This window comes from Narcine bancroftii, chromosome 1 (assembly GCF_036971445.1).
Source record: "Narcine bancroftii isolate sNarBan1 chromosome 1, sNarBan1.hap1, whole genome shotgun sequence".
Taxonomy (NCBI): Eukaryota; Metazoa; Chordata; class Chondrichthyes; order Torpediniformes; family Narcinidae; genus Narcine; species Narcine bancroftii.
In genome coordinates this window covers 400,792,912-400,817,421 of record NC_091469.1, presented here as the reverse complement: position 1 = coordinate 400,817,421, position 24,510 = coordinate 400,792,912, and the positions used below count along the sequence as shown (strand labels likewise).

Below are 24,510 nucleotides of genomic sequence, written 5' to 3'. Positions count from 1 at the left end.
CATCTCCTCATCTCCTCTAGTATGGACCACAAGGGCTTTGAACAAGCTGAAAAAAAAACTCACAACCCATATCCAAAATGGGTTTTTCCACAAGTTTGCCAGCTTGTCCTGTTCCAGTCCCAGCTGCTGCTGCTGAACTGTAGAACTGAATTCTCTCTCTCTCTCTCCCACACACACACACACACACACACACACACACACACACACACACATAGAGAAAACCACATGACCCTCTGAGAACAGCAAACTACATTCAGACAGACTGCGGGACCGGACCCATTTTCTGAGTCCATTCATCTGTTGCTTTCCAAAACAATAATCCATTACTCCACAGCATGTCTAATTAACACCTACTTGTGAAATCTTTTTAGGCATTCTTCAAAGTTTTTGCAAAGGCACTCGGAGCCTGGACTGTCTGGCTTGAGCCAAGCTCTTGCATTTTAAATGAGATCTGTTTTGAAGTTTTTGTTTCTGTGTGTGACCTAACTAAAAATCCCACAGTCTATCTTCCAAAATCATATCTATACATAATATAAAATATAACATAATCTGTCACACTATATAAACCTACCCAAACTAAAACTTCAGTACCTCACAGCCATCCATAACTCTCTATTTTACTTGCATCAATGTGCCTGTCTTAGTATCTTTTAAATGTCCCTGTTGTAGCACCCATGGCAAATCATTCCAGGAACCCACCATTCTGTTTAAAAGAAATACCCTTGCCCCGACACCTCTCCTAAACATCCCCTCACCATGAACAGACGTCTTCCAGTATTTGCTACTTCAACCCCAAAAATAAGCTGATGGATGCCTCCTAATCTTGTGGACCTGTAGACCTCCTTTTCTCCAAAGAGAAAAAACCCTATATCTGTTCACCTTGCATCAAAGCATTACATTACTTAGTGTGATTGACTCCAGGAAGGCAATAGTTAATGTTGTCTTGAATACCTCATTTGTGTCATTCTTTCCAGGATGATTATATTACATACAGGAATACTAAATCTTAACCTCATGAAACTTTGAATCCAATTCAAAAGAAATTGACATTTTTAAAAACCAACAATGCACAAAGGAAGGCTTCACAATATTGTCCTAAATGCAAACACATGAATAGGATTGGACTGAAAAATGATAGTATCTGAGAAGTTCTTTCACTTAGTTTTTATGTGTATTGTGATTGGAAACAATCATTGAAAGTATGTTTTTTTTCCAAAGTTTGAATATTTAGTCTGTGCCTTTCTTGTACACAAAGGTGTGAGGATATGTGTAGTTATAGATACTGGTCTAAGCAGGATACTGGAGGAACTGAACGGGTCATGCACATAGCATTAGAAATAAAGTAGATGACCTTGTTGTACAGCTACAGATTAAAAGATATGACATTGTAGCCATCAGCGAGATATGGCTTAATAATGGATGTGATTGGGAGCTGAATGTCTAAGGGTACACAGTCTATAGGAAAGATAGACAGGTAGGTTGAGGGAGTGGCATGGCCCTGATAGTAAGCAATGATATTAAATCACTAGAAAGAAGGAGCATGGGGTCAGAAGTGGTAGAATCCTTATGGGTTGAATTAAGAAATGGCCAGGGTAAAAGGACCTGGGAGATGGACTGCAAGTTATGGCTAGAAGTAGGAAAAGCATGTCAGAAGGAAAATGCCAAAATAATGATGGGAGATTTTAACATGAAAGGGGATTGTGAAAGTCAGGAATGTACTGGATCTCAGGAGAGAGAGTTGGTAGATGCCTTTTGGGAGCATCTTGTCGATAACCCCATCAGGGGATTGGTGGTTCTGGATTGGGTGATGTGTTATGAATCGGAGGTAATAATGGAACTAAAGGTAATGGAACCCTGAGGAAATAGTAATCATAGTATGACTGAGCTTAGTTTCAAATTTGAAAAGGAAAAGCTGATATCAGGTGTGTTAATATTTCAGTAGAACAAAAGGAATTACAGTGGTATGAGAGAGGAACCAGCCCAGGTTGACTAAAAGAGTCAGCTGGATAGAGGGACGATTGGATTGGATGATATTTCTGCAAGAAATAAGTCAAGTGCAGGATAGATATATTCCAAGAAAAAAGAAAATTATGAATGGAAAAATGGTACAAATGTAGCTAACAAGAGAGGTTAAGGCTAAAATAAAAGCAAAAGGGAGGGCATACAAGGAAGCAAAAAATAGTGGAAAAACAGAGGACTGGGAAACTTTTAAAAACTTTCAGAAAGGGACAAAGAAAGTCATTAGGAAAGAAACGATGAATTATGAAAGGAAGTTGCCAAATAACATACAAAAGTTTACTAAGAGTTTTTTTTTAAACTATATGAAGAGTAAAAGAGATACAGGGGTTGATATAGGACCGATTGAAAATGATGCTGGAGAAATTATAATGGGTGAGAAAGAGATGGCAGAGGAACTAAATGAGTATTTTGCACCAGTCTTCACTGTGGAAGACATTAGCAATATACCTGAGTGTTAGAGATCTCAGGGAATAGAATTAATTACAGACAAGATTACTAAAGAGAAAGTGCTTGGTAAGCTAAATGGACTAAAGATAGATAAGTCTCCTGTTCCAGATGAGGTACGCTCACGGGTACTGAAGGAGGTGGCTTTACAGATTGTGGAGGCATTGGAATTGATTTTCCATAAATCAATAGACTCTGGAATGGTTCTGGAGTATTGGAAGGTTGCAAATGTATTTCCACTGTTTAAAAAAGGCTGGAGGCAGAAATAAATAAAATTACAAGCCTATTCATCTGACATCAGTAATTGGAGAGTTATTGTAATCGATCCTCAAGGATGAGAGTATGAAATACCTCGAGGTGCATAACAGAATAGGTCCAAGCCAGCATTGTTTCATGAAGGGAAGATCATGCCTGAACAACCTATTGGAATTTTTTGAAGTAATCTCAAGTAGGATGGACAAGGGAGGGGCTGTGGATATTGTGTATTTGGATTTTCAAAAGGCCTTTAATAGGGTGCTGCATAAGAGGCTGCTTAATAAGATGAGAGTTCATGGAATTATAGGAAAGATTGGCTGATAAGCAAGAAGCAAAGGGATCCTGTTCTGGTTGGTTGCCAGTTACAAGTGATGTTCCTCAGGGGTTGGAGTTGGGGCCACTTCTTTTAACAATATATATTGATGATTTAGATTATGGATTAACTGGTTTTGTGGCTAAGTTTGCAGATGTCACCAAGATAGATGGAGGAGTAGGAAGTGTTGAAGAAACTGAAAGGTTGCAGAGAGACTTGGACAGCTGAGGAGAGTGGGAAAATGTGATACAATGTTGAGAAATGTACAGTTGTACATTTTGGAGAAGAAATAAAAAGGCAGATTATTATTTGGATGGGGAGAAGATTCTAAATTCTGGAGTGCAAAGGGACTTGGGAGGCCCTCATGCAGAATTCCCTAAAGGTTATCCATCAGGTTGGATCGGCAGTAAAGAAAGTAAATGCTATGATGGCATTCGTTTCAAGAGGAATAGTGTATAAGAGTAAAGAGGTGTTGAAGAGGTTCTATGGGGAACCAATTTAAATTAAGCAGATCAACTAGGCAGGGATGTCCACTATCTCCCTCACTGTTCGTTTTAGTAATAGAACCATTGGCAGAACTGATAAGAACAGAAAATAAAATAAAAGGGATAAAAATAAAAGAGAAGGAATATAAAATCAGTCTATTTGCAGATAACATCATAGTACACTTAACAGAACCAGAATTATCAATAAAAGAATTACATAAGAAATTGAAGGAATATGGAGAAATATCGGGGTACAAGATCAACACAAATAAAAGTGAAGCGATGCCAATGAATAATGCGGATTTCACAAAGTTTAAGAAAGAATCACCATTTAGATGGCAAACACAAGCAATTTGATACCTAGGTATTCAACTAGATAATAATCTAGGCCATCTATACAAATTAAATTATCAGCTATTAATGAAGAAATTACAAGCTGACTTAGAACATTAGAAAGATTTACCACTAACACTGATAGGAAGGGTAAATTGCATTAAAATGAATATCTTCCCAAGGATACAATACCTATTTCAATCGTTACCAATTCCCTTAACAGAGAAATTCTTCAATGAGCTAAAAAAAATAATAAGGAAATTCTTATGGAAAGGGGGGGAAACTGAGGATAGCACTAGAAAAATTAACATAATGGTACAAACAAGGTGCTTTGCAGTTACCAAACTTTAAGAATTATTATAGAGCAGCACAATTAAGATATCGATCAGATTTTTATCAAGTAAGGGAAAAACCAGATTGGACCAGGATAGAGCTAGATAAAATAGGGGAGAAGGTACCAGAACATATACTTTATAAGTGGGATGAAAAACTGGTGCAATATAGAAGTTCGCCAGTACTGCACCATCTGCTCAACATTTGGAAGAAGATTCACGTAGAAAGGGAAAAAACAAATGACCAATTACCAAAATTATTATTGACGCAAAATCAACTAATCCCTTTCACAATAGATAACATTTCCTTTAGAGATTAGGAGAGAAAAAGGATTAAATGAATAGAAAATTGTTTTTTGGGAAATAATTTATTATCATTTGAACAAATGAAGTACAAATATGGAATAACTCACGGTACAATGTTTGCATACCACCAACTAAAAACCGACTTAAAAGACAAATTGGGAAGCAGACGGAGATTACCAGAAGGAAGCAGCTTTGAATATGTGAATTCAGACACAATGATAATTAAAAGATTTATAACAAACATCAAGCTGCAAGAGAAAGAAAATGATGAAATAAGCTATAAACCCAAACAAAAGTGGGAACAAGATCTAAACATAAAGATAAAAAAATGAAAAATGGGAAAAGCTCTGCTCCGGAACTATGAGAAATATAATAAACATGAGGTTACACATGATACAATATAATTGGTTACACAGGCTATATATCACGCCCCAAAAGTTAAATAAATGGGACCCAACAGTATCAGATAGATGTTTTCGCTGTAAGAAGGAAACAGGAACAACAGTACATGCAATTTGGGCATGTGAGAAAGTGGAAAAGTTTTTGGAAGATCTAAATCAGGTACTAAATAAAATCACCAAAAGCAACATACCAAAAAGTCCAGGGATCTTTCTTCTAAATAATATAAGAAGTAAAGAATTAGGCCTCAAACTGGATGAAGCGCAAAAAAGATTTATTATGATAGCCTTAGCAGTAGCAAAAAAATGTATAATGTCAACTTGGAAATCAGAAGAGAGCCAGAGAGTACATCAATGGTACATGGAAATGAATAAATGTATTCCATTGGAAAAAAAATAACATATAATTTAAAAAATAAAGTCACATTATTTGAACAAATTTGGGAACCGTACATGGAACACAATAGAGAGGGCCTACCACGGACCTCCACCCCCTAAAATGATAGAATGAGAAGAAGACGAAATGAACTGACACAGTGTGTAAAAGTAGATGACAGAATTTTCTTGTTTATCTTCATTGTGTGATGACATTGTTTAATGGGTTTATTGTATTGTATATGTTGAATGTTTAATGGGTTTGGAGGGGGGAGGGAAGGGATGGGGGAAAAAGGGGAGAAAATGACATTGTGTATATTCAAGAGGAAAATGTTTGTGTGTATTTTGATTAATATGGTCGACAGTGTGAAAAATTTAAAAAAAATTAAAAAGAGGCTCTATGGGGCACTGGTGAGACCTTGTTTGAAGTACTGTGTACAGTTTTGGGCCGCTTAGAAAAGTTGTACTGATGTTGAGAGAGTTCAGAGAAGATTTACAAGGATGATTCCTGGAATGCAAGGGCTAACATATGAGGAGTGTTTGTTTGCTCTTGGACTGTACTCATTGGAGTATGGAAGAATAAGTGGGGATCTCATAGAAACATTTTGAATGTTTAAAGGATTGGACAGAGTAGAAGTGAATAAGATGTTTCCCTTGGTGGATGAGTCCAGGACAAGAGGACACAGTCTTAGAATTAGAGGGTACCCATTTAAAACAGAGTTCAGGAGAAATTTCTTCAGCTGGAAGTTCATGGAGTTTTGGAATTCGTTGCCACATGCAGCATTGGGGGAGTTTAAGGAGGAGATTGATAGGTATCTAATTAGTCAGGGTATCAAAGGATAGGGGAAAAGACAGGAAATTGGAACTAGATGTGAGAATGGTTTAGCTCATGGTGGAGTGGCATACTCGATGGGCTGAATGGCCTACTTTCCTTTATCTTGTGATCTTATGTGACCACAACCAACAGCCCACACTGCAGCCAGGATTTATATTCTATTTATTGTCATGTATGCAAAAATACACAAAGAAGATTTCCATCATTTGTCCCACAAGGACACACAAAAAGGCACCACAAATACAGCACCACTGTCGAGATTAGAAAGAGAAGCAAACAAGAGTCCCTTCAGAGTCAACTCCTGTCTATGGATCCCACTGCCTTCTCCAATGCTGCCACTTCCTGTGGCCCCATAACCTCTGTAGCCTCAAGGCTTCCAGGTCTAACGATAAACACAAGTTAAAGACATCCAATCCACCCTCCTCAGCCCAAAATCCCTGAAGCAGTCAGTGCCCAAGGCTTTTTGGGATCTGTGCTCACCATTGGCACCCTCTTGAATCCCAGTCCTGATTGCTGGTTCCCACAATTTGGCTGGTAACCACTTGGAGCCTGGTGTGAGGTCTTCATCTGCTGAGGTCCAGGCTGGTCTGTTGGTGTGATCTTCCGTGTAGGATCCTCTTCCAGGCTTCATCTTCTTGCCAGCTGTTGTTTCTTCCATGGTAGGATCCTCTCCCAGGCTCATCCTTCACGCCAGAGGGTCTTTCTCCAGTTCTGGTGCCATACGCTCCTCCGCTACTTCCCAGAGTCTGCAACTCCTATGATCTGAGCTACCGAATATGGATGTCATCATCTTGGGTGCTCAACCTCTAAGGTTCCTCATGAGAAAAATCACTGTTGGTCCCATTCCATGGGCAATTAAAACCTATACAGGGCAGCTGGGCATGATGGAGGGGCAGTAGGACCCCACGGAGGAGTGCTGAATGACTACATCCTCGCTCCCCAAACTGCAGATATGCGCTAGTGGTAGCACTGCTATCACAGCAGCTGCCCCAGTGCCTCCATCTTGTTTTGCATTCATTCCTGGAACACTCATTTGACATGTCAAGTCTGTGAATAGTCAGAGCCAGGAATGTGAGACCAGTCCTTGACAGAAATGACAAGACCAGCTTCAATACACTTAAACGTGACTTGCCTGAATTAATCCAGGATTATGGAACCTGGTGATTGTAGATTACTGTATGAGAGATACGTTATAAATGGTGGCACTTTTCCCACTCTATTGATCTCTTTTAGGCACCCTCCCACCTTCTTTCCCAACAAATTATTACCTTTCTACAAGGCCGACTCATCCCAACTCTTCAGATCCACCAAATTTAAACTTCACGCAACAGACATTGTCACCCATAATTCCTGATTGTACGGAGTAAATGAAGCAAAAGGTTTTTGTGCATCAGGGTTTCTCCTGCATGCTCTGTTTTGCACGTCATGATGTCTTGGGATGTAGAATTTTGCAGCAGGGAATTTGTGATCTAAAAGGGCATTAACCATTTGCGTGGACACACACAGTGGACTGCCGATTCTGGAATTCGAAGTCAAACCACAATGAGCTGGAGGAACTGAACGGGTCAAGCAGCTTCAGTGGTGGGGGGGGGGGGGGGTGGAGAAATGGACAACATTTTGAGCTGAAACACTTTGTCTCTATAAAGGATTTCAGCACAAAATGCCAACCGTTCATTTCCTCCCGTTGATGCTGCTGAGTTGCTCCAGCAAATAGTGTTTAGTTAACCTGTTACATCATTAGTTAATGTGCATTTTCCAGCAAGCAATAATTTCTCAGCCAGTGAAATTCAAGTAATTAATTTTGTACTCAATAGTAATTTAATTTGATCACACTCAATGAAGCATCTTGGTTTATTTTGTTTAAATGCGCCGTGAACATTCATGCTGTCAAGATCTGACCAATATTTATTTGTGGAAAAGTATCATTAATAGCTGATTATCTGCTCATGGTTCCCATTTCTATCTCAGGAGCTTTATTGCACACAGATTGGCCAGCGCCTTTTTCTGGAACTTTACAGGTGGTGAGTAGTGAAGGATGTGAAGTGCTGGAAGATACTCGGAGGTCCTGAAAAACATCACAGTTATATTTTTCCCTTTCAAGTCAAATACAATTGAAACCATGCATCCATTCTAATGATTGGAGCATTTCTAATTTCATCCATAAATTGTATTTTGTTAGCTCACCAAAGCTTCACCTGGTGCATGTGACCCACTCCATTTCCCTTTTGCAAATTATTCAGAGCCAAGTTAACAAGATTACTGTTTCAAACTAAGTTTGTCCCATTAATTAGCTTTGATTGCAGGTTAAACGGTGAACCAATCTGGTAAGCTTAAAGCACCCATATTGCTTTCCTATTAAATCTTTCATCTTCAGTCCTTTTTCAACTTTAAAATATTTGAAAGTTTAAAGACCCAGATTCCATTGAAACCAACTGTTCTACTTAATCGTTATTTTCCATAAAATCTTTCTACTCATAAGCTCCTGTTGCTACATACACCTTAATTCACAGCAGTCTGTTTCCCACGCTTGCTTGCCTGCCCTCAATCCTCCCACCTAACCTTTCACAAATCTGTTCCTTTAACTGCCTGCTCGGGAGCCAAGTTTATTGAAATCACATGCTTTCCTAATTTGGATGGCTCCTGGGACAGCCCAGTAAGGAAATTATAAAGCAAGTGCCTTATAATCAATACTTAAAGAAAGTTGGAAAGGTTCTGTTGAGGACATCTGCACATAAAAATGGAAGAGAGCTTTATCATGGTGGCACAGCCGAAAACACTGCTGCTACACCACTCTCGGGACCTGGGCTTGAACCTAACCTTGGAAACCAATAGTCAATAAACAACCAGCATGTCTTTGGAGGGTGCCAGAGTGGAGTTTGCATGTTCTCTCTGACCATGTGAGTTTCCACCAGATGCTCCAGTTTCTTCTTGCATTCCAAAGACATGCTGGTTGATTATTGGCTATTGTTTATTGTCTGGACAACGGCAAGAAGAATTAAAAGAGAGTTTGTAGGATGCATAAGAGAGAATAAGCCGCAGGAGTACAAGATAATAAGGAGAGGGAAATGGGATAAATCAGATTGCTCTATTGGAGTCAGCACAGATCAGATGAGAATAATGGCTGTTAAAAGTATAAACATTAAAAATAGAGGCAAGACTAAGGCAGTTAACCACTCTTTCCTGCTTTACCATTCAATAAGATCAATTGATCTTTTTTTTTCTGTACTCACCCCAATATCTCTTGATTCTTTAATAGTTAAAATGCTATTGATCTCTGCCTTGAATACACTCAGTGACAGTACTTCCATGTCTGTGTAAGTAGAAAATTCTGAAGGTTCACTGCCTTCCAGGTGAATTAAATTTCTTCTGTTCTCTGAACTGAATGACTGATCACTTATTGTGAGCCTGTGAGCCCTGGTTATAAACATTCCATTTCTTGCACTATTGACAACTGTGAGTGATTATTATTTATTTTCTGCTCCCTTTTATTTTCATTCACCTTTTTCTCTTTGAGGTGCTTTAATTATACTTTGTGTTAGTGCATTTTATGTAACTGCAAAGCTGTACCAAGTGCAACTTGCATTGTATCTGAATTTTGTATTTCTATACATAGCAATAAACTTTCATTCTCAAAGTTCCCTTCATTCTCCCAGCCAGCAAAATGATCCAAGCATCTAAGGTGTTAAGACTTTATGAGCTTCATAATCTTCAATAATTATTTCATATTCTTCTGAACCCTGGATAATTAAGCCCCATTCTGATTAATTGTTCCTTCTTTGACAAACCAACTATCCCAGGATTTTCTCTGGTGGTTTTGAAATGGTAAGAATACAGATGTCCCTCAAGTTTTTAGCTTTTCTATGTTCTTAATTCTTGTGTAAAATATAAAAACCTGAACTTGTATCAATGACTGCAAGTGGAATTATGTGGGTGAAGCTTGCCATTACATGTCAGAAGGCCTGTGGTACAATGTTTCTTGCCAATCTGTTGGGAATCAATTGTCTTGTAAAGAATTATGCTCGAGAATATTCTTTCAATCTTTTTCCAAGATCCTTTGGGATCAAGAATAAATTGGGTCCACTCTGGTTTTGATGTGGCTAATAAGGCCAATAGAGGAACTGCAGAGCCTTCCAATAGATGGGGCAGGAATAACGAATGGGATGGCAAAGTGGGTAGATTGTGGGGTGATTCACTCCTTCTGCCGACGTAGCTCTGAAGTCTTCAATGCATTCTAAATGTTCACTCCACTGTTCAAATACTTTAAATGGTGCCAGGAATTCCCAAAAGTCACTGGAGATGTTGCATCTTTTTAATGAGGCTTTGACCACATCCTACATCTCTTTTGATAATATATTTGAGGGAGAGAGGATGGAATAGAGTTTATATGTCAGGTGTTTGTACCAGACACACGGCCAACATGGCCTGCCCAGTGGAACCAATGAAGTATAATTAGATCTTCATTTCTGGAGATAATGGCCTGGGCATTTAAAAGGAGTCGTGGATGGAGTCGTGTATCCTTGAGGTGTATGAAGCTCATCAGAGGGCAGGGGTCAGAGCTGCCCTGTAGATCATTGGCAGGTCTGAGACATCCATTTCCTCAATATCCAAAGAATGTTCTGGCACTATAAATATCATGATGATATACCTTTGCAAAGTAATTATACAACCTGCAGCTGACGTGGACTTTTACCCCCCTCCATAAATCTTCGTCCGCGAAGCCAAGCCAAAGATACAACTCTATCTTTTCACACTGACTTTCAAGATAGCAAGTAATTCATACTTCATTTTCTGTAGTTCCTGAAAGCTATTTCAATTTTCCAAGCAAGATTCACATATTTATTAATTTTAGACAGCAGTAGTCAGCATTTCCACCACGTCATGCATTTTCATGCATGGTGCATTCTTCACTGGCCATTTCTCATTATTTTTGTATGATGCTCATCGAAATTGAGCAAATAAATGGGTGTCTGTTCCATATGCAGCATCACTGCACACAGAAGCAGAGTGGTATTCCTTTCACTGAAGTTTTCTCTGCAGTTGATGGGAAATTCCTCCCATGCTATCATTTCCCTTAATTGCATTTCATTGCAATATGTTTGAAAATGTCCTCTGTGCACTTACAGAAGAAAATTTCAGAAATTCTACTGGGTTGTGGGATTTTGTCTGATTTTCCAAACCTCTGCTGCTCACATGCTCTCCCCACTCTAAACCGCATATCCCATTCAATGGAACCTCCCAAATTACACCAGAAATAAGAAGGGAAGAGTGCTGATGTGTCTCCCAGAAATGAATCTTTCTTGATTTCATGTTTACAAATACATGTGGCCTATTCTACAATAATGTGACAGTGCCAAGACAAGATGATGTACTGTATATTCTATCCACAAAGACAGACAAGGCTTTTGACTATTGAGGTAAAAATTCAGGGCAAAACCAGCAGAGTTTGAACCTTTATGCAGATATTTGGGGATTTCCTTTTGCTAGTAAATGGTAGAAAGAGATTATTTTGAAATGATTATCAATTCTGCTTTTTAACATCTTATAGAATAAAATATTTTGCTCATTTCTGACATTATTGCCATGAATGAGATAAAATCAGAGAAGCTGAATAAGGGAAAATGTGCAGTTTACTGGCCTGAAGGGATTAATAAATCTTAGCTTATGCTCTTTGGAAATTCCTTGAACTGATTTACAGAAACACCAAGGAGCCAAATATCTGAGAGTTTGAACTTTGTGTGTTGTCCTATTAAAAAGAAGCTACTTTGAGTTTGTAAGTCTGAAATCTACTTCTGTACATTGCTCTCATTTACTGTATACTGACAATTTACAAAGATTGATAGACTATTGTGTTTTATACCAATAGCAGTTTATTATTTTTACGTTTGACATTAAACATTTTCACAATAGAGTATTTGTACATTTGTTGGTTATTGGCCTGGATTTTCTTCCATTGAATTCCCATCTTGTTGCTGAATCTCAGAAGGAAGGTCCCAATCTGAATCCATGTAGATATTGAAAATCTATAGGGCCACAATGCTTATAATGCATTGAATCAAGTGCATGCATTATTATATCTCTAATCCCATTAAATTGTACCCTGCCTCCAAGAGATTATTACGATTGTCAAAGAGATGTTGCAGACTGCCGCACATTGCCAACCAAGTGGAGATGTTACGTTACGTTCATATTTTAAAGTTGTGTTCGTGTTCTTACCCCAATTAGATTGCTGATCCTTTAATAGGGCCAACAGTTGGTGTTTAACTTCTGGATCCTTTATTTTTAGACTTGAAATCTATTGATTTGACATGCGTATTAATCTCTACAAGACTCAAAATAGCCAATTAACAGCTTTGTAACAAAATCTAACACCACCACAAAAGAGCTGGCAATTCAAAAAGATTCATACAAAAAGCCTTTTAGTTTAACTAAATTCATGGAAAATTGAAATTTGGTGACTTCTTCTATGACAGCTGAGAGGAGTTAGTTTCAATACGAATGAAAAGGAACTCGCCTTAACTTTTGTATGAGCTTTATTCACATGGAAATCATTCAATTATGTCAAAGCAGGAAGCCATTTGGTAATGTCATCTCCTAGCAGAGTAACCCAATTTCTATTGCTTTTATAACTTAGTGTTCTAAATTATAATTTCATGCCATCAAATCATATTCCAAAGGAAATATTATCAACCAGATAATATTATGAGCTTTCAACAAATCTCCACTCACCCTCCTTAAATCCAAAGAGAACCCCAGCTTCTGCAGCCTAATTGTTACAACTGAAAACCCTCATCCGTGGAAAATCCAATGAGCTATATTTAATCAATTTTCTAGTGGGTAATTTATAAGTTATTGAAGCGATATTAAAAAAAACGCAGTGGTGTAAGGCCTGATCTCACATTTTAACCTTTGACTCTCTTTATGCTCCGTCCTGAAACTTGCAATGATTTAATATATGCAGCTAAAATTATTTATTGTAAAAACATATTTTTAAAACCTTTTGTCAACTTTTTAAAGTGGGGATTAGGTAAACATCATAGCTCTGTCACGCTTCAATGCAGATTGTGTGCATATTGTAGTATGGTACAGGACAAGATTGTGCTGCATGCACCTAATGAAGCAAATTAGCCTGCACCTCAGAATTAGCCTGCACCTCAGTGGTTTTGTTTGCTTTATGGCCAGCATAGCTTAAGAGCAGAGGGTGAGGAATTCAGTTGGCTCCAAAGTTGCCTGCTGATCTTGAGAGTCTTGTAGTGGGGATGATCAGTGGCTGACTGATTCATTGTGTAGCTGGGAAAAGCCATCCACACTTCAACTTTGTGTGTGTTTCCAAGAGCAGACTTCAGTGATCCATTTGTGGTTCACTTGATTTCTGGCAAAGTGAATAAAGACTTGTCTGAAACATAGATAGTGCCCTCTGCAGTAATGCACATTGAATGATGCAAAGAGTGTCTGAAGCAGGTGTGGACGCAATTTGCCAATGCAGAGTTGAGATGCCTTTTAACTGTACAGAACAGGAAAGAGAGAAATTTAACCAATTTTGGTATGTCCACCATTAAATAATGATGGAAGTGAAATGTAGCACATTTTGTTTTCTGTCAGGCTGTAATTGCACTCTTCCTGGCAATTGAAGTATTGCAGTTCCAGCATTGACAGGAGGGAGTAATTATAGCATGACAAATTTATATAAACAATTACCATTAAACGTGAGCACAAAGGAATTCATGATGAAAATGTAAAAAGAACAGAATGTATGACTTAAAATGATGTCAGTGATGTCTGAATTATTTGTGTGAACTCTTATTCAGATACCTCTGTCCTCAATCCCTGGTTTAGCTGAGGAGAATACATAATAATCCAACCCTGAATGTTGCATTATTGAAGGGTGACCATTATGAGTGACTGGCAATTGTGATGAATCACGACTATCACTTGCGTTTTTGCTTCATAAGCAGCTAATGTTTCATCTTCACTAATTTTCCACAGGGTTTCTCTCAATTTCCTTTTATTATTTTGGAAGTGGAAGCTCTGGAGCAACATTAAAAATTGCAATTTGTCCTTTATCTCTGAGGTTACAAGGGACGGGGAACTTTCAGAAGAAATTCAATCCTCCATCTGTGTAGCACAGCAGGCTCCTTCAGGCAATGGATGAATGTATACCAACCATCCAGTTTTCAACAAAGAGTCTCAAAGTTCAAATGAGTTCATCTTGTTCACTCGAGAGTAGAAATCGGCTGTTTTTTACCACCATTGCACAGATGCACATAATGAGTAATAAAACATTTCTTCTGCCAGCCCCAGCCATTAACGCCCACCCTCAATATTCTCCACACTATTCTCACCATAAATTACCAGAGCAATGTTTTGCTCATAGTGTTTTTCAATAATTTACTTGAACTCGGAGCCTGCCAGCAGAGAAACGCTGCCAGGACAGTGTCAGCTCTGGCCCACCAAATCTCTTCCTGTGGCAGCCTGCTGACCAGAAAAGGAGAGAACCACATGTGCAAAATAAATCTACTTACAGAGATTTGGTGGTTAGGTGGAGTGGAGAACTGAAAAGAAAGAAGGATTTGCAACTATTTTAACATCCAACCAGCCATCATAACAACCTCAAGCCATGCTTTCTCTTCTTCAAACAACCAGTCAATTAGAAAATGAGTTGTGCAATGATCAATCAGATCAAATTTCTAATACAGATGCAATATTTCTCATACTTTTAGAAGGTAAAGCAATGCTGTCAACCAAGATGTTTCATTGCAGTGGATGTTAGTTAATACAGTAAAATCCTTGTATCTGAAATTCAAGCAACCACAAAAAAAGTCATGGAAAATATATGGGCAAATAATAAGTTGAAAATTCAAACATGCAATACAATCTCTTCCAACACCAGTATAACATCCAGAGTCCGTTTTTATTCTCCCCCCCCCCACCCCGCCCCGTTCCCACCACCCCCCCCCCTTACCCTGATACAGCTAAGAATAAAGTCATATAAATAATACAGATACGGAAAACCCAAATACCAGTGGGGTCAACGACCCCTACAGAGACCTAGGAAAAAGCCTAAGAGAGAGAAAAAATAAACATCCAAAGTTATCGAATAATCAAAGGTAAGGAATAAAAAGAAAAAAAATGTCAGAGTTAATGAACTCTGGGTACAATGAGAACTGATTGTTTGGCTTCAGAATAATGTCTGAATTCTGTAACACAGTGTTTCTCAACCTTTTTCTTTCCACTCATACCTCTTTAAGTAATCCCTATGCCCTAAGTGTTCTATGATTAATAAGGGATTGCTTAAGGTGGTATGTGAGTGGGAAGGGAAGGTTGAGAATCACTGCTCTTGACCCAATTGTTACTGAAATATTTTGCTTGAGAAAAATTGTCATCAGCCCATTTCCTTTGGAATTATGAAACCGTGCACATGACGAGTCAACTTAAAACAGTGGTTTTCAAACTTTTTCTTTCCACCCACATACCACCTTAAGCAATCCTTTACTAATCACAGAGCACCAATGCCATAGGACATGAGAGTGAAAAGAAAAAGGTTGTGAATCACTGCTGTAAGATATCAATGAAGAAATGAAGATTTAAATTTATGGACTTTATTTCCCTGAAGATAATTTTTTTAATTGTTTGCAAACACATTTATGCCCAAAATATAAGTGTGTAATAATAAACGGTGCCAATGTACTCCACATATGTTAGGGATCTATGTGTTATGTATGGAGTATACTGTTCAGTTTATTTCTAATTTGTCAGCAAGCGTCATGCTCTCCACTTATGAATGGGTTATTAAAAAAAAATTGAACTTCGAGCTCTGGTGCCTAGATGCAAAATCACTCACACAGTAGAATATCCTTTCTCTTCAGAGAAACAATCAGCTATATAATAAAGAGATAATAGGGCATTTAGATGTGTTCATGTTGGATGTGGTACATTTAACAGCTGAAGGGCAGCAAAATAAAACACCTGTGCTGAATCGTCTGAAGGTATCAGAGTTAAATGATGAAGAGAGGTTGCTAAATTTGCTTATTTTAATATTGAAAACTTGGAGTTGATTTGATTGAATGGTTAAGATAATGATTTGGTTTAGATGGGAAGAAGCTATTATTTCACCCTGCAGAGGATCCAAGATGAAACGGTGGAAAGCTACAGAAACGGTCCATGTACAGGATGAAACTTTTAGAGTTTTTCTGTTGAATTTAGACTTCTTTCCCAACTTTGCACTTGCCTTTGGATACCTCTGAAAACAGACAGCTCCTTAATAAATCTAACAATGCACAGGCTATAACGAATAATTCAAACATTCCAGTCTGTTCACAAAGGTAGAAGTATCTTCCTGCTTCCTGCCCCTAATTACTGTTGCTTTTGGAACTACGCAATCTTCTTGCATAACACCTGATTTGCCAAGGTTGCCATGTGAACAATCAGCAAGTGTGCACATGGGGGAATTAAAGCTCGTCGAATATCCATAGCTTTCTGCTTTCCCTTTACTGTTGTTGGGCTTTGAGCCACATGCCATTTAATGTTGGGATCCTGGAGTCAGAGCTGTTTCCTGTCATTATGGTTGTTGAAATGTATGAATACAGTGTCACAATTAAGCCTTCACAGGTTGTGACTCTTCAACAAATAAATTTTTTTGTTTATATATTTAAAAAGACAGTAATAGACCTTCATAATGACTAGAAAGCTAGCTTGACATATTGATCGCTTTGACTGTTCTGTCGGGGATGTACTGATTTAAAGAAATATTTCAGAATAAGGGCTGTTTATGATTAGAAAAGATTTTAAAGAGCAAAACAGATGATCTTCTGACTGGGGCCACCATATTAACGTATTTCCAAGACTTGGCACATAAACATAGTTCTTTGTTGGCTTATCGGGCCTTCAGCAGAGCACATATACTCAGTAATTCATTCCTAATTTAATTCAGTGTTCCCAGATTTAAATAAAACTTCAGAGTTACATTTTAAATCTTTTCAGAGACTCCTTTCAAAGTTGCAAATCACCCCACACCTTTTCCCTCATTTGTTATGATCACAAGGAGTTCACAAGTTAACTTCTCATTGAAGCTCAGTTCATCATTAATCCAAAATTACCCGAGCACATCAACAACAGTAAAAATGATTTCAACCTCATGGTCCCAAACTCTGCAACAGTCTCAATATAACATAATCAAGCTTCAAAATTTCACCCTACTTTCTACCAAAAATTAGGCTGCTCTCAACAGCTGCCTCAAGAGTAACTGCAGCTTCCCTTTCAATATGAGCAATCCTACTAAATAACGTAAGTCACTGCTGTTTGCATATGATCTGATTGTATTATCTCAGTATTCAAAATAGTGTGGTTTAAAATTGTAAAAGTACATGAAGATCTAAAAAAAATCCCTGTTTTACAGTTTTTGTAGCGAAGAGGTTTTACCTTGTATTCCCAAATCAAGTAAAAATTGGAAAATACATGGTTATTTGATTTAATCATTGTTCTATCTCCTGTACATCAATATGCCACTTAAAAATAGCAAAGTCTTTGATTCATCATGTATAACATGATGTGATCTGCTGCAAGCATGTATACTGAACTATTGATAACTGTGTGTATGCCGAGCCAATCTTATCTATAAAAGTAGTACATTTGAATCTATAATGACACAAGCTCTTGAAGAGTTATATTTTGCCTTGTGCTCTGTGAACTGAAATCGATCATTCAAATTCTCTTCCAGCTTTATTGAAAGACGACACCTGGTCTTGAATCTGTACGTGAATGATACTTGCACTTATTTATTGATTTATTCTCTCAAAGAGAGAAGAAGGAGTGCAAAATACTGTACGTGGTAGAGTTTGGAAACTAGGAAAGAAATAAGAAAATGTGAAGTCTTAATTTTATTTAAGAGTTAAATTTTAACTGTTAAAGCATAGGCTTTGTTTTGCAATATTCAGGCAATTAGCGACAAATATAATTTTATTGTTGCTTTTGGTAGTTTTGAGCTGAAACATATGTAAACAAAAAGTTACCTAGGCATTTCCTAGGGTTTATTACTAAACATGACATTGCAGTAAAAGAGACTTCAGACCTCTCAGTCAGATTTAGTTACTAGAACAGCTTCCTTGGAAAACTTTGCTAAATCATTGGAGCATTGAAGAATGTTTACACAGCTGTAGAAATAAGGGTGCTGAAAGTACTGAGGGTGCACAAAGAATGTGCTTAATGGGAGTTAATTTTCCTTCTTGGTCAACGTATTGTCAGGAAGTTTATACTGCACACATTTATACACAGCAATCTTGGGTGCATCGGGAATAATGATGCTATTCTTTTCCAGCAATAAAGAATGCATTTTAAACAGTTAAGTGGAATTGGCAAAATGCCTGACCCCCAATATATGGTGAACAAAACACGCCATGAAGCTATAATGTTCTGAGTATTGTTAGGTCTGCTTTGTTTGAGAACGAGTGAGTCAGACACCAGACTGAGTCGAAATCAAGGTTCTTTATTACCGGATTGTAACACTTGCAACTAACAGTGTTAGTTGGAAAAGGCGCATTCTCCCGATATCAGCAAGAGGTGTTTTTTTTAATACCTCAGGACATGCACTTAGTAAATTATCATACCATTACATTGTCCAATGAATAAGCTGTTGCTACCCTTCTCTGTTAGTCTGCTGCACATCATCTTGTTATTGCCACACTTATCTTGAGCGTACAAGGTCACACCTGCATCCTTAGTACTGGGTGACTCCTTCTCCGGTCCCAACTCATGATGTTTTTACCTTACAGTATCTCCTGGAAACTGCAGCAACTTGCAAAATTGAACACCATACAATGAGCACCTTATATATTATACATGCATATATTTCAAATACATCTTGTTACAGAATTTGTGAACTTGTTCTTTTCCTGTGATCTATTAAAGCTTCTCTTTTGTCTGAAAGAATATTCAGCAAATAAAACAAAGTAATCTGTATTTGATGTTTTGGGCAAAGAGAACTTGGGGGATATGAACTATAATGTTCCCAAGGGGAATGGCTAAAATGTGCTGACCGGCTGCGTCATGGTCTGGTATGGGGCCACCAATACCCTTGAGTGTAAAGTCCGCCAAAAGATAGTAGACATAGCCCAGGATATCACAGGCAAAACCCTCCCCACCATCACCGCCTGCAGAAAAAAATAAATCTCAGGGTTGTATGTGATGTCACGTAGGTGCTCTGACAATAAATCTGAATCTAATCTGAAACTCGGTGTCTGTCAGGGTGGTAGAAATCTGGCTTTGCAAAAAAGAATTGATTAAGACAAAGGACATTTTTCAGCCCAGGGAGAAATGTGGGCATGATATTTTTGGTAGCTGGTTTCAACTCAAGTTTGTTAAATAATCACCTTTTGTGTGATCACAGTTATACAAATCCATGTGTTGATATTGCATCTGCGTTTTTGGTATCTATCAAAACATACCTGTGTTCTGTCCAAGGTCAGTTAGACTTTGGCACATTTGGCATTGGCTTAAGAGCCTATTTTAAACTGATAGGCTGCTCTGGTGTGTGCCCTTTGAGCAGGGCTCTACAAAGTGCATGCTCCTCTTGACGTGAGTTTCTGGATCAGGTTGACTCTCACTATCTTCTTAAGATTCTAAGAGATTCAATCTACAGCAATATACACAAGTGCTGGAGAAACTAGGCTGATCATGCAGCTTCCTTGGAAGTAAAAGGCAATCAATGTTTCGAGCCGCAGCCTTTTGTCAGTAGTATGAGTATTCTCTTTATATATTCTACGCGAAATGCGCTGTGGAGTTTTACTGCACTAAAATTACTAGATAAAGTTAAGTTATGGCCAAAGACTGAAGGCTGCTCATTTGGTATATGCTTAATAAACCGTTGTCATACCCATGCTCCTGTTCGGCTCTGAATCATGGGTCCTCTACTGGCATCACCTACGGCTCCTAGAACGCTTCCATCAGTTCTGTCTCCGCTCCATCCTCAACATTCATTGGAATGACTTCATCACCAACATCAAAGTACTCGAGCTGGCAGAGTCCGCAAGCATCGAATCCATGCTGCTGAAGACCCAACTGCGCTGGGTGGGTCACGTCTCCAGAATGGAGGACCATTGCCTTCCCAAGATCGTGTTCTATGGCGAGCTCTCCACTGGCCACTGAGACAGAGGTGCACCAAAGAAGAGGTACAAGGACTGCTTAAAGAAATCTCTTGGTGCCTGCCACATTGACCACCACCAGTGGGCTGATATCGCCTCCAACCGTGCATCTTGGCGCCTCACAGTTCGGCGGGCAGCAACCTCCTTTGAAGAAGACCGCAGAGCCCACCTCACTGACAAAAGACAAAGGAGGAAAAACCCAACACCCAACCCCAACCAACCAATTTTCCCTTGCAACCGCTGCAACCGTGCCTGCCTGTCCCGCATCAGACTTGTCAGTCACCAACGAGCCTGCAGCAGATGTGGATATACCCCTCCATAAATCTTCATCCGCGAAGCCAAGCCAAATAAATAATGCCCACTTTACTGCCTTCCTGAAAAACTCAGCAACAAAAATGTGTAATTGGGATCAAAGAGGACACTCAGCTGCACTGCTTATATGCAGTAAATGTGGTGTCATGTACTGTGCACTTAGGCAGGTGTCATGTATTTTCCCCTTGGAAATAACGTCAGTGGTGAAGATAGCACCACACTGAAACTCTCCCCACAATGCACACCACATTCCTGACATCACAAGTGCACGCACATTCCCTTAGTGCTCAGCGTATCAGATGTCACACGCGCAAGCACGTTCCTATAAGACTTCCCATTCAAAATGTTTTGGACCTACTGTTAAATAAGTATAAAGTTAAAATTAATGTTGCTGACATAGCATAGAACTTAATGATCTTAACACTACAGAGAATTTAACTATAACTTTCACTAATCCTGGTAACTTTAGATCCCGCGCCACTGGAAACATATAAAGTCTTAAAGTTGCCAGCCATGGTCTTTGAGATGTATTGAATAAAGTCTTTAAGTCACTGCACATTGTCTTTTAGATTTGCTGAATGGTGTCTTTCTCTCTTGGATATTCTCGAAGATGAAGAACACCGAGTATGACTTTTCAACTCTTCTGGAGCAGATAACTTCTCTTCACTGGCTTGCATTATTAGCTTTGTGTCTGGTATTTGACCGGAATCTTGCTCCTATGCTGCCGGTACCAAGGCTATCTCAGGGGCATCATCATCAGGTTGTGCCCAAAACAGGAAGTCCAAGGGATCGAGGATCGTCCGCCATCAGAACAGAGATGGAATCCTCGATTGCTCTTAACTGGTCTATGTTTCATTTCTATATCTTGTCCCCCCCCCCACAAGTACCGAATATGAACATGGACTTAGTTTCTTTAGGAGCTTTCCTCTTATCCATGCTTCTTTATTCTCTTACTAATATCCAATCTCCAGAGATCTTGTTGGGTGATTTGGGGATGTCAACTGTTGAACATGAAGTCTGCAGTAATGCAAGTTTTCAAGTTGTGTCCAAACATCAGTTTTGCCAGCGTGCATTTTGTCGTTGAGTGTGGAGTTGTTCGGTATGACAACAAAAAGTTTGCAATTTTATGGTTCCGTGCTATTTTACATGACTTCTTTGCTTTCATTACTCTTTTAAACGTCTGCATGAAGTACTCCACTTCCCCATTAGTCCTAGGTAGTTGGGTACAGATAATAAGTGTTGCACATGGTTGCCACGCAGAAATTGTTTGAAAGCATCTGACACAAATTGAGGTCCATTGACTGAAGCCAGTTCTATGGGTGATCCGTACCCTGTGAACACACCTCGTAGTTTTCTCTGTCATCATTGACTGTATTGACACTAATATAGGCCATTTGGGGTGTGCATCAACAATAATCAGGAAATTTTCACTCATAAATGGACCAGTGAAATCAATGTGAATTTGGTGCCATGGTTGTGATGAACATTTACATGGATTTGCTTTGGCCTGGCGTAGCCTTCGGTTGCATTTCTGAGCAGACATGACATCTCTGCACCATCTGTTCAATGCCACTGTCCATTGATGGCCACCAGATGTCCATGCATGCCAGCTCCTTCATCCAGACTATTTCTGGATGATTGGTGTGGAGCTCTTTTAGTATGGCCTCTCAGGGTCGGCGCCAAGGGGGGGAATTCACAGGCATTGTCCCCCAAATGAGGTATTATTGACCCCTTCACCTGTTCACAGTCATTGTGCCCCAAATGAGGCATTGTGTCCCGCAGACTAGTGTCTAGCATCACAGCGTGATCAATGGCCATCTTGTCACTCATAATTCCCCCTCTGCTCTTGGAATGGGATGTCTGGGAACTTGCAGTGCTTGGTTAATTGTGACCTTCTAGTCCCCACAAATTTGATTTCACCATTGGGTTTTCTGGCCAGCACGATACGAGCTACCAGTTGCTGTACTCAAGTTTCTTGAGTATTCCTTTGTTTTATAATCTGTTGAGCTCTGTCTCAATTCCTTTTTTTTTAATTGCAAAAGGTACTGTGTTTGGCTTTAAGAATGCATGCACATTCCCATAACGTGGTTTAAAATAAAAATAGACTAACAGAAATAAATGCTGGAGATGTGCAAGATTCTGATTTAAAAAAAAAGGTCGGTAGTAGCAATGTAATACAGTAAATGAATTGGGATTGGAAGGATTTAAATTCAGAAGTGGCAAAATGTGAAATAGGAGACATTTGGTATTCTCTCCCTTTTTTTATTTGAAGACAGATTCAACAGTGGAGAATCAGGAAAGATTTTTGTGGCACGATCAATAACCACAAGCAGACACAAAACGAGCGATTAAAGGCTTTAATATCCAGAAACATAGGCCATGTCTCTACATGCTGTTGGCTCAGATCAAAGGGTGGTTTGGGTGGAGGAAACTTGAACTATCACCCTTTATTGGGAATCTACGGAGAGGAGTTACAGGATCGGAGGTGGGCCAACCTCTACAGACTCTTGAGGTCATACCTGCACTACCGTGTTCCACAACAGCTTTTGATATTGTTTATATCTGAGCTAAAATATAGGCATTTCAGGGTTTCATTTGCTTTGTAGGTACTGAGTTAGAATGTCAAAGATGTTGTCTTTTGCAGGTTTAGCCAGTCACCATACTTCTGGTCAGCATCTTGTTGACAGCTGGTTTTCATTTGTGAGTGACAGATTTTAATATAGAAAATGGTAGCTATTTTATGCCAGCTCCATATGTAAATTCTTGATAAAAAATGTCAGTGGATCTACTGCCTGCTAAGCACACTGCTCTGTCTTTCCCCATATGTTGCCCCAGCCCAATCATCCACTTCCCATTTACTGTGTTTGGAGTATCCAAATATAAGATGCAATTAAACACAAGGGTATCTATTTATACAATCCAAATATGCACCTATTAAATAAACACATCTCATTGTATTTTATTTGAAGTAAGCTTCAATTTTTTTTTGAGATCCAGTCATTTTGCTAACATTGATCAACAGGAGTTAAAATTAGCTATGTATATCCAGTTTATAGACATTTATATTTAAGAATAACATTTTCTGGCAAGTTTGCATGTGCATATCACAACAAGAAGATATGATGTAGAGAAATGGATCAGAGGTCAATCCACAGGACCATAAGTGTAGCAGAGAGGATCATTGGAGTCTCCCTTCTACCCTCTTCCCCCATCAATGTGATCTACCAGGATTGTTATCTGAAGGGAGGACACAAAATGACTTAGGGCCCCTTTCACTCTGCACACATCTTTCAGCTGCTCCTGTTGGAGAAGAGATACAGAGCCAGCACCACCAGACTGAGTAACAGCTTCTTCCCACAGGCTGTGAGAATGCTAAACGACCAAAGGAACTGCTCACATGAACTATCTAAGACTCTCATATTCATGAAACAATATTTATTTATTTATTTGTAATGATGAAATACTTGTCCTGCATATATATTGTTTGTCTGTATGCGAGTTATGTCTGGTTGTATGTCTGCATATTTTGCACCAAGGACCAGAGAACGCTATTTCATCGGGTTGCACTTGTACAATCAGATGACAATAAATTTGACTTGAACATTTCACTGTAACAGACTTGACATCCAATTTATAAAGCTATCTCTCCAATGGATAAAAATAATTTACCATGTTAGCTGTGAAAATGTAATAACTTATGGACTGTTAATCATCTTGACTATCCTGGTCAGTTACAGATTGCAATTGCCAGATTGAGTTGCACGATAATCTGTTTTATTAATTAGGTTTTGAGAAGGGGGTCTGCATATTCTAACCCTTACTTTAAGTGATTTCTTTGCATTGTTATCATCAGTATGAGGTGCAGATGTAAATTGGAATGCGGGCTGTGCATGCAAAGCTTAAAGTAAATGTGAGGAGCCACATGGAGAAGTGTTGGAAACATCCCATTACAAGCAATATATCATCAGCGT

At 38.8% G+C, this 24,510-nt stretch overlaps 1 protein-coding gene across 4 annotated transcripts in view; it reads left to right on the top strand.

Annotated features, from left to right (window-relative positions):
• Window positions 1-24,510, top strand: part of agmo (alkylglycerol monooxygenase) — a 414,609-nt gene that overhangs the window by 358,137 nt on the left and 31,962 nt on the right. For 3 of the 4 annotated variants that reach the window (XM_069913757.1, XM_069913754.1, XM_069913758.1), the window contains one exon: window positions 8,064-8,116. The exons of the other annotated variant lie outside the window; for it this stretch is intronic. In XM_069913757.1, the coding sequence (XP_069769858.1) occupies window positions 8,064-8,116 (53 nt within the window). The remainder of the gene's footprint in view (window positions 1-8,063; window positions 8,117-24,510) is intronic. 4 annotated transcript variants of the gene reach the window in all.